We start from the raw sequence: 11,496 nt of genomic DNA, 5'->3' as shown, positions 1-11,496 counted from the left end.
GCTTAGTTGACTGTTATTCTTCTAGTCCATCAGAGGACTGATGTGCTTGTGAAATAAATTAATATCAACCTTTCATAATTCTTGTGGTTAAACAGCCTTATTAAAAGCATTTTTGAAATAAAAGATGGCAAGCTACAATGTGTTTGTTCAAACCAAAGTACACTTAAAAACTTTAGGTTTTAGCCTGTCCTTCATACTTAAATCTCAGTGCTACTGTGCCAAGACTTCAAGCTTATCTTTGGTTAAAAATCTTTCGTTGAGTTTGAGTAAAATTAATTCTACAGAAAGAGTGGGCCAGTAATGTAAAAAATAAAAAAATAAAATAAATCATTGCCAGTTAAGCCAAATTCTTGATGGCAGTTGTTGCTCTCAACGATGACTGCAAGTTATTTAATTATTTTTTCCCACATTTTGTTAGGTTGGATTTTAAAACAATTTTCACTTTATAAATGAGATCTTTGGTTGAAAACTGTATTTTGTAATTTATTTATTACAAAACAATTTATTTGTTTAATTGAACACAGCTGTTGCCAGAGTATGCTTTTGATTGTGAAAGTCGGTGATTTGACTTCCCCCCCATACGTCCGCGGGGCTGGCTGGCGAGGGGGACACGATCAGTTGCATCTCCTTCCACGAGTGTGAAGTGTGGGTTCGCATGGAAATGAGGGGGCGCGGGCGCCGAATGGAAATCACGACTGACGTGAAGATGTGGGAGTGGGGAAGAGAGAAAGAGAAAGAGAGAGGGGGTGGCTGCAAGAGAGAATGGGAGGGTAAGCAGCTGCTACCCAGTCAATTTTCAAACCAGTCACTGCCTCTTGATTATACACACGTTTTGTGTTGCCTGGCGGAGCACATCAACCGGACAACAAAGGACACTGCCACCATCCTAACTGCGACAAGCCCACTGAACTCCAGTGTTTTCTTTCGCATCTGCTTGGAAGTAGTGCATCCGTTCAGACTGGAGGTCACAGTGACAGAAGCGTTAATTGCTCGCGTTGGTAAGTCTGTCTGCGCAAAAGTGAGTAGTCTTTTCTCTAAATTAAATAACTTTTCCATACTTTGCTCCAAGTTGTATAATTGTGATGTAAACATGCTGTTAGTTTTAATCGGTGCATGGTGTTGTGGATAAATGTATTTAGGAGATAAATGAGGCTGATGTTTGTCCTGCTGAGTGCGCAGCTTCTGAGTATTTATTAATATTAATAAGTAAAATCGATTCGTGACTGTCGCTCCTCATCCAACTCAGACGCACCCTCATGGACGTCATGAAGCACCCTGTCCACTCCCTGCTTAACAGCACTTAATCCGTCATTAGGGGGTTATTTTGAGAGCGCACCGGCGGTGCTCAGTTGCTCGAACTGGCTGCTCAGTTCGCCTCTTCTGGTTTAATTTCTCAACCTTTGTTTTTATTTCCCCAATTCCTCTGCAGTGTAAAGTTTTCATAACAGCCCTCTTCCCTCTCCCCTTTTTTGTTCCCCCCCAGACAGTACAGCCGTACTCGTCAGCTTAGGCAGCGAAATGGAGATGGAGCATTTCGACGATCGGGACAAAGGTCAGAGGCACGGCCGGTCCAACGCTAAGATGAACGGGGTCCCTAGCCCCACGCACAGCGCCCACTGCAGCCTGTACCGGACCAGGACCCTGAAGACTCTGAGTGCCGAGAAGAGGGCCAAGAAAGTTCGCTTCTACCGCAACGGGGACCGTTACTTCAACGGGATCGTGTACGCCATCTCCTCGGATAGGTTCCGGACCTTTGACGCACTGCTAGCTGACCTGACCCGCTCTTTATCTGACAACGTCAACTTGCCCCAGGGAGTCCGGACTATCTACACCCTGGATGGCAAGAAGATCGCTAGTATTGATCATCTGGTTGAAGGTAATGATGTTTTATTGCATTTTCAGAGCTGGCACAAGATTTAACACAACAATCATCTCAGTTACTTGAGCTTGGAAAGTGTCCAATCAACATGCACTCTAAAATAAAGTGTTCTAGCATGTCAAAGTTCAGTTTCTGAGATGTTTCTTTTCTGATTTTGCTTGCCATTTTCAGTGGACAGCATTTTATTTAATTTGAATGGGGCAAGGAAGGACCATTTAGTGCTTACATTCACTACAGAAAATATTATGTTAATTATTGAAACTCATAACAGATAGTACAGTATGTCTGACTCTAGTTTAAAAATATTCACATAAATTGTTAATTGCTATCATTAAAAATGACTTAAATTACATGTATCAAACCGTAAACATTTTTAAATGTAGTTCACTTACATCTAAAATGAATCAGTTAATAAGAATGATCTAAAATGTCATTTTAATTTATATAAAATCATCAAAAAGGTCAAATTTCTGTCAATTTGCTATGACAAACAATAGAGAGAACTTAAAGTTGCCTAATTCTTCATAAAATTGAATACAAATTACAACAACACAAAAAACGTCTGAGCTCAAAAATGTGTGAGAATACAAAAGCTCTTTCTCCGGGGGCTCAAGTTGTAGCTGAGTTTGTGTATGCCTCAGGTTAGCTCTGCATCTGTTTGGGAGTCAGTTTTGCACTAAATAATCTAAAACATCTCTCATCCTTTCTTAAGGAGCAAACTCTTCATGACCGGTGAGCCTCCAAGAAATTTGATCTTGCCCAGCTCCCTTTCCTGATAAACCTTAGATGAGGCTAACGTAACGGGGACATTTACTTAGACGTCCCACCTTCGAATTAGACACGGATTCAATGGGATTTTCACTGTATAAAAACCTGAGTAAAAATGCAGCTCTTTCATAGTATTGGGGCTATTGCATAAAATAAAGAAATTCTTGTTATTTTGCCTATTTTTTGTTATTTTTGATGCATTGTCTAAAATACTGACAGTGACTAAATTCATTGGCTTATTGCAATATTAAACCATTTTGCTATTCTGCATGCTACTGGGTCAATCTTTGTTGAAAACTTAGGATTTACCCAATGGTTGTAAGTTATTTTTGTTTTGTGGGCTGTGCTCCATAAAAAAATCTGTTAAAACCAAAGTATGTCATGCATTTGATGCCCATATGTCCAAACAGATGTACCCTTTGTTTCAAGTCAGATTAGTTTTCTCAGGATCATTTCAGGATAATTTCTCTCTTATGGCTGTCGGTGCTTAATTGTCAGGAGAAATGAAATAAGAAGAACTATCAATTGTTAAAATTAAACTCACTTTTTCATGTTTCATCTTTTTCCAAATGTTTGTCACTTTAACAGGTGAAAGCTATGTCTGCAGCTCCATTGAGGCCTACAAAAAGCTGGATTACACAAAAAACGTAAACCCCAACTGGTCAGTGAATGTCAAGGCCTCGTCCTCTTCATCACGTGGGCCTCCGTCCCTGAGCTGTGCCAAAGCTTGTGCCTCAGACGGCCGCGAAGGCAAGGACTTCATCCGTCCAAAGCTAGTAACGGTGGTTCGAAGTGGAGTTAAGCCCCGCAAAGCCGTGAGGATCCTGCTGAATAAGAAAACAGCCCACTCCTATGAGCAGGTTCTAACTGATATCACTGATGCCATCAAGCTCGACTCTGGGGTGGTGAAGAAAATCTACACGTTGGAAGGCAAACTGGTGAGTTTACAGTATTAAAAGATTAATACATTAGCCCTAATATTCCTTGTGCATTGCACTCAGGAGACATTTGTCTTTAAGCATATCCTGCTAAGACATATTGCTTAGTGAGATATATCTACAGATGACGGTAAACTTGGAACTTTTACTTTATTGTCCCTTGGAGGAATTTTTTTTCACATGTGTTTAACAGAGAAGGCAGTACAACTAGCAGTTCTTTGAGTAAATGGATGAAGTCCTGTTCTAGGGAAATTGTGGGAAAAGCTTGTGTTGGTGGGTTTTGTCTAGAGTACAATAAAGACCTTGTTGACAAAGCAGCTGGTTAGTTTTTGCTGGTTGTCGGGCTGATGATGGCATGTGTGTAGAGAGTGTTTCACAATGGACCAAACACACAGCCCTGTGTTGCTTCAATGTTCATGGTCAGAGCAGGAGATGTGGTTGAATCCACTTGTACTTCCTATAGTTAGTTCCTCCATACCCTAGCTGCCCATTATAATATGTGTACAGGCTTTTCTGATATGAAGCCCAAGACGATGAGAGTCAAGTATGACAGAGTTATTGTCCTTAATTCTTTTTATTGTGTCAGAACTTAAAACATTTTCTGTTTGCAGCAGCATTAGCTCTAAGTGTTTGATTAACAGTTCATGGCATTAGTTTTGTATGACTTTAATATCTCTATTTTAACATTTTATGCAATTTTGTTTTGTTAATGCTTTGTTATACTTTCTGGCATTCAATTTATGTATTTTAAAGCACTTTGGGTTGCTTTGTGTATGAATGGTGATCTATAAATAAACTTGCCTTGTATTGAATAGGGACAGGATGGCTGTGTTGTGAGTATTTTTAGAAAAGGTTTGCTGAGTGGTTAGCTGATGCTGTTGCTTTAGTAGAATGTGTTTAGGAATGGATTAAACACAGACACTGTGGTGCTCTGGTGTCGATGGTGAGGGCAGCGGACGGGGTTGAGCGCATCCACACTTCTTGCTGTCTTTTGCTTAGGAAATTGTAAAAGATTAATCAAATGCGTTGGGATGATAAGGTGGTACAGCTTCTGGAATACCACTTGCTACTGAGTTGAGTTAAAGGCAAGACAGAAGTCCACAAGATGTGTTCAGGAGAAATTCTATTTGAATTATTCACCTTTATGCTCTTTTAAATGTTGGAGGCATCACTGGTTTGCTGTTTGAACAGACAGTGGTGCTGAAAACTGAAACATAGCAAAGTTTTAAACTGCTGTTTGATTCTTCACTGGAGGTTACTGCATATCTTATCTGCAGAAAGAGTTAGGCCAGTGGCTGCTGCTTGAAGAGTGGAATTAAGACTTCAGAATGTCTAAATATTTAATGAGTACTCTTTCATTTTTCATTCCACACCTCCAATTTTATGGATACATCTAAATTTACAGTCAGAGCTGTGAACAGAACGATTGACGCAGAGGTCAAGAGGAGGTAATGTTGAAAGAAATCCATGAATGGAGTCGCTCCCACGCTGCAGCGATGTGTGCAGATCATTGTCTCTAAACACAAAAATAAATCGGCGTCGAAAAAACAGTCCTCCCACCAATCCAGCTCCTACTCTCTCAGAACGATGCACATTTTCCTTACTGCATTGCTAAAATGAGAACTGGGTCTGCACTGCAGCTGAATCATGTCAAACAAGTCTTCTTTCAGGCACATGTTGATGTTTGTGTGTATTCATAAGCAAAGGAAGAACATGTTGTCTCCCCCAGCATGTTGGCGTTTTATTCTTTCACATTTTTTCCTGTTTGGATTCATGCCACATGTCTCATGCATCACCATATTTTCTCTGTATTTTTGTTTGCTCCCCACTTCTCTGTCTGCCTCTGTTTACGTGATGCTGCTGCTCCAAGTTACTGAATTTAATGACACTAAGCTGCTGTCATCCTGTCAGCAGTATTATTCTTGAAACAGATTGTGATGGGCTTCTTGACATTTTGTGTTGTATGGCAAGTATTTGGGATGTAAATGACCAATTAGTGAATCATGCTCATAGAAATGATCTTTGCTCTAGGATCTTTTTATGCTCAGTGATGCTTTTAATAAGCTCTTATTGTCATGTCATTTCATCTCTGTCTGTTTAATGTTGCGCTGTTAGCTCAGCAGGATCCTGACTCCAATTAGATTCTAGTACCAGCCAATGAAATCTGAGGATCAGGTTTTCCTAGAGAAACCTTCTGTTGGGGATTAAACTCACCACATTTGCATAATACCCACTAACGAGCAGTTTTCTTGGAGATTACACAATAAGTACTACTGTTGCTCTGTTCATCCCTCTGTGATTGGAAATGAGTCTGTTTTGGTGTGCTATTTTTAGACATGGTATTGATTGAACATGTAGGCATGGTAACACACTCACTGCAAAATGGGCTGGGCTGAGTGCAAATCCAGCTCCTCATTTTTATCTTTCCTTCTATGTTTGGCGTCTGGTTGATGCTTGACGCAGTTTGGAAAGTGGGCTGTGGGAGACTAAATTAAATGCGGGATTTAAATTGATGAATGAACTGTTCCAGAACTTATTTCCAAGTCATTTATCTACACAAGAAAATCTTGCAGAAGACCTGAATACTATAGAGCAAACTCATGAAAATGTTGTAATTTTGTATATATGTTAGTCAAGTATCATGATGACTTTACTTTAAAAGTTAAATGAAATGTGTGTCTAGATTTGTGCAACCACAAACATATTTATGAGAATGTGTTTCTCTATGTATGGACTTCTTTCATGAGCTGAACCACGTCAGTCAGTGAGCTTGCACAAAAGTAGGTTTCTGGGCCTGTCTGCCAGTAACGTCAAGTCCCAACAGAACTGCAAAGGAGCTTGAGCCTCTTACTTTCATTAACCCTGTAATGAGGCCAGAAACAGAGGTCGTCAGGTTTGCATGCACTCAGTTATACAAGGATTGTTAGATGTGTTTCAGCTGTGGTGCACTTTTCAGGTATATTTTTGTGTTTGTTTAAAGTTGATGTTCATCATTATTTTATGTGCAGTCATCCTGTCAGTGCCATTTATTAAGCCTTGTTGTTAGGATTGTAGAGTGGCAAAGCAATAAATCAGTTACAGTGGCTCCAGATGGCTCCATGACATGAAGCTATGACCATATTCACAGTTTCCTAATATTAAAACCTTTATATTTACTGTGATGTTGCAAGATCTTGCTGCTTTATTTTTTTACATTTTGTTTGATAAGGTATGATGTATCTTTTTTCAAGTATTCAAAGTCCCTTAAACCTTTTCTAACATTTTCTTCACATTAAAATCTCATTAATGCATTAATTAATACATTAATGTTTGTAGTTGTACCCTGAAAACATCTGAACAAGTTCAAGGGTGTGAATACTTTTATTCAGCACTGTGTAACACAATGGGAGCAAGTCTCTGTGAGTATCTGATACACTGTGCCACCTCCTCTCTGCTGTGAGCTCTTACTCCTCCTGTGATCATTTGGATATCTATGTGTAATATGAGAATCTTGCTTCAGGAGCCTAGATCAGATTCCACCTCCAATACTAAATCCATCCTGTTTAGATTCTTCCCCTACTTTTTGTGTTAGCACAACCTAACTATTTTGAGCTTTGTTTTGCTAGTTTTTCTGAAAATGTAATCTAGTTGCTAAGGAACTGGTTTACATACTGTTGAATTATCACAGTAGCACACCGGCGTGATGCGGTCTGCACAGAGTGATCATTGCAATAGACGACCCGTAAGTGGCTTAGGACATGGACGTGGCCGGCATATTAATACTTCTTAGCTGTGTTTACACACACAGGCACTATGGCAGACCCCACCTGCTACCTCGTCCAGCATTTGCATGCCTCATGCATATTCAATGTGTAACACACACCATTCACTGCATTCATTTAGATTTTGCCAGAAAAAAGCATGAAGTGATGCCATAGTTTTATCTCCAGCACATCTTAGCCAACTGGGCTACAGCACACGTTAGCCCAGTTGGCTAAGATGTGCTGTTTTCTTCCTTATCGAATAAAGAAGAAAACATCCAAATGCAAATTCATACAAAAGCAAATAAATATGCCTGAAGTCCTTAATAGTTTTATATATTCCGTATAGTTTAAGGGATTAATTAATGGATTTTTCTATGATAAATACATGTGATCATAAAAAGACAGAATACATTGTGGAGAAACAGAATGTCTTGGAACAAAGTCTACTGGTTCAGATTTTAGCAGTGTTGACCAATCACAACTTAGTTCACTTTGAGTACATTTGAGAAGTATTTGTCAAACTTGTCTAATGGTGACATCTTCCTACTTAAGCCTTAATAACTTTTTAGAATTTGAATCGATTTGATAATTCCTTCAATATTCCTCAAACACACATTTGTTTAATATAACCATTTTTTGCATCTTGTGTTAACTGACAATGCTCAATGCTGACACTAATCCACTTATTATGCTGACCATGTCAATTCTTTATTTGATTTGAACAGTCCACTCCTATTACCAAGGATACAGTTCTGCTATGTATTTTCCTGTACATTAAATGACCCAGTTTTAATGCAGGTGTTATGTGGGAGAGAAATGAGGAAGAGCAACTTGTTCACAATCTGCAGTGCAGCTCTCGCGTCTTAAACTGCATTGCTGGCACCATTCTCTCCTTGCTGGCAAGGCCATGCAGCTTTTATTTCCCTCGTCTGGTCTCTTTGCATTCTGACTGTTTTTAATCTCATGTTAAGATTTTCCTCTGTTTTATTTTGGCATCTCCATTTGCTGTTCATGTGTCATCTTTAAATGTTTAACAAATTACATTACTGCTTCAGTCAATCACTTTCCTTATTTTGCTATTATTTATTGTATAGCAATGAGGATTGATTTGTAAAATCAAGTCTTGTGAACTTCCTTCCATAATTTATTTTAGTTTATCTTCTGTTATTTTTTTTCCAACTTTGTAGAACTATAGAGAAGAGCTGCAACAGTGTTGCCCAAAAAAGCTTCATTCTACGTCAGAATTATGTGAAAATTATCTCACGCTCACGTCTAAGCATTTATCTCCTTTCCATCTTCAGATTTTTAGGCTTGTTGATGGTGTCACGGTTCTGCTTTGCATGAGTGGGAAAAGGGCATCTGCTCTTTCAGATCTGCTGAATCACAGCCACTCATCGTAGTGCATGTGTGTGAGGGGGTGTGTAGGTATTTCTCTGCGAATGTGAGCAGGTATGTAATGCATCAGCACTGCTCTAAGTGCAAGTTGACAGTGTTTGAAAAATGTTTTTTTTTTTTTTTTTTATAAACTTGGGAGAATACTGCTCCCAATACTGCTTTTGTTAGTAAACAAGTTATTTTAAGCATCTTTTTTTCTTTTTCTTTTTTTTTTTTTTCAGCAAAGTTGATTTTATGTTTGCCTTTCTCTCCGACTCAGTGACTGAGCTTTTTGTATGTGTCTCTGTCTGCTTGTGAAGAGTCACTGTAGCAGATTGGAGCTCTGGTTGTACAGTCAGAGGATCTGTTGCCAAGTTAGGATCGATGGCAGACGTTTGTAGCACCAACAGACTGTGGAGAACTCAGTCACATCGCAAGTTCAGATGCAGACACACACACACGTGCACACGCACACACACACACACACACACACACACGCACACACAGTCTCAGTGTATTTGTATGGTAGAAAGCTGTGTTCCAGCTCTATGCTGTTAGTTGCATAAAGAACACATAGACATCTCTGAGCTGTCAGACTGAACTGAATAATGCTCTCTCCCTCTGAAAATTAAAGATTACAATAGCCATCGCCATATAATAATATTAGTAACGATGCATCACCACAGTTGGCTACAGCCTAACTAACCAGTTAACGTTGGACGTGTTTTACTCTTTAAAGAAGAAAACAAAAAAATTGATTGACTGATTATTATTAATTGAGCCTGTGGAAAAAAAACAAAAAAACATTTGAAATCTGCTACTAGGCAATTTTATGTTTATTCTATTTCTCTTTAAATCTATTTATAAAAAAAATATAATGTGTAAATGTTATAGATAGCAATATATTAACTAGATTAGTAAGTCTATAAATGTTGAATCATGATGTCTTTTTTGTTTATTGTAAAATCATAATCACATTTTTATCACAATTTTCCTACATTAAAGCTTCACTCTTAATGACCCCCCACCCCAGTCCACCCCCACCCTCACACACAGCCCCCCCGGTACAATTTAAGACAATTTCTGGACATAGCCTAATCAGTTTCCAGACTGAAATTGCAGCAGAAACCGACACTCAAGGTTAAAGCTTAAAGAAGTAGTGTGAAATAATTGGTGTAGAAAACTGGTAATAGGCTGGCAGGACATGCAGCCGAAATGTATAGAAGGCTGCAAAGATAATTGTTCAAAGCATAAAATGAAGTCATATTCAGGCTGCGTGTCGTTGAGAACGCAGTAGGACTTTAGTTTCCTTATTTTTTCTTTTTATCAGAGCTGCCAAAAGATGTGTTTTAACACATGGAGGGTGGGGAGATGCTGTCACATTTAATAAAGAAAAAAATTCACAGCTTCATCAGAAACTTTTCCTCTTCCTCCCACCATGTGGTGAACAGAAGTGGTTACATAAAGTGTTATGCAACAGAGCAGCCAGCCTGGCAGGCATCTGCTGGTTTGAGGTGAACACAGTTAACTGGCCTCTGTCACCGCTCCTGTTTGTCTTTCTCACTCTTCCTGACCTCTACTGCTTCACGAAATTAATCATTTCTCATTTCGTGGCAGGTGTTTGATGAAACGTGACCATTCAGTCTGGGCTCTGCTAATTAAACAGCAGTGATGTGTGAATTTGGCTTCTGATGTGCTTTGTTCTCGCCTACTACCTTTGTGAAATTGTGTTTTAGCCAATGTTCCCTTTTTCAGATGACGGATGATCTTGTCCCTAAAATGTCAATCAAATTTTCCCTGTTGTGTGTTTTCTACATAAAACAAAGGAGAACAAAGACTCTGAAAATAAACTATCAAAATGAGAAAAAACTGAAATGGAATAAATGGCCTGAACAAAGGGGGAAATTTAATTTGTGAAGCAAAGACTTTAAAATATATAAATTCTCTTTGATAAGCATGAACAATTATGAAAAAACAATGATAGATGGATAGATGGTAGATAATTGATCTGATTGAATTGGTTATTATTGCTGAGCAGCATGGCTGGCCCTTTTAGCTTGAGACTGTGATTCCAGGACCATGGAGAGCTCCACTGATCTAAGCTTCTTTGGCAGAACACAGTAGCAGCTCATCCCTCCAAACTGTGGTATTTCTGTGGGCTGGATTACGCTGCCCTCACCTTGTCCTCTGTGTAAACACTGTTAGTCTATTGTGGTGGAAGAACATTGCAGGTTGAGTTCTGGCTTTGCAGCAACCTGTTAGATTCCGCTTCAAATAGAGTATGCAGGAATTCTGCTGAAATGGTCAATTTTTTTTATTATATTACTTCTCTAACAAGTAACATCAAAAAACTAATTCTTGAAATTCCAACACTCCATATTTATGTATAATGTAAGAGACATGATGACCCCAAAGCTCAAAATTAAACTAAAACAGCAAGTACACTATTAAACCTTTTATAAAACAAGTTTACAGTCACAGGTTTGGTAAGTCTTAGTCTGAACAAACATCATTTCGCAATAAGATTTTTATTTTTGGTTATTCTATGTGTTGTTTCAGAGTTTGGTTTAGTTGTCTTCACATTTAAGACGCAGCAGTAATTAGTTTCCTATTGTTTTGCTTAGGAGCTGCAATATGACTTCTCAAGTAAGACCTGCCATATGACATGCAAGACAAGAATAGCTGATGTAAATGTGCAGAACAAGAAGTGCTGTCACTAATCATTTGTTCTTAGCAACTGATTTGCTGGAACTGCTTTTGAGCAAGACAGCCTGTTTCAGAGAGTGGCTCTGAT

General features: G+C 38.8%; 1 protein-coding gene across 5 annotated transcripts in view; it reads left to right on the top strand.

Annotated features, from left to right (window-relative positions):
* Positions 1-558: 558 nt before the first annotated feature.
* The window catches only part of dclk1a (doublecortin-like kinase 1a), a 50,415-nt gene continuing 39,477 nt past the window's right edge, over positions 559-11,496 (top strand). For 2 of the 5 annotated variants that reach the window (XM_044140030.1, XM_044140029.1), the window contains exons 1-3: positions 559-998; positions 1,484-1,876; positions 3,236-3,585. In XM_044140030.1, coding sequence (XP_043995965.1) covers positions 656-998; positions 1,484-1,876; positions 3,236-3,585 — 1,086 coding nt within the window. In that variant the 5' untranslated portion in view covers positions 559-655. The remainder of the gene's footprint in view (positions 999-1,483; positions 1,877-3,235; positions 3,586-11,496) is intronic. The other 3 variants (XM_044140033.1, XM_044140034.1, XM_044140031.1) reach the window with 2 other exon arrangements.

Source organism: Gambusia affinis, linkage group LG15, assembly GCF_019740435.1.
Source record: "Gambusia affinis linkage group LG15, SWU_Gaff_1.0, whole genome shotgun sequence".
Classification (NCBI taxonomy): domain Eukaryota; kingdom Metazoa; phylum Chordata; class Actinopteri; order Cyprinodontiformes; family Poeciliidae; genus Gambusia; species Gambusia affinis.
The sequence above is the reverse complement of the archived record's forward strand: the minus strand, read 5'-3'. Positions and strand labels throughout refer to the sequence as shown.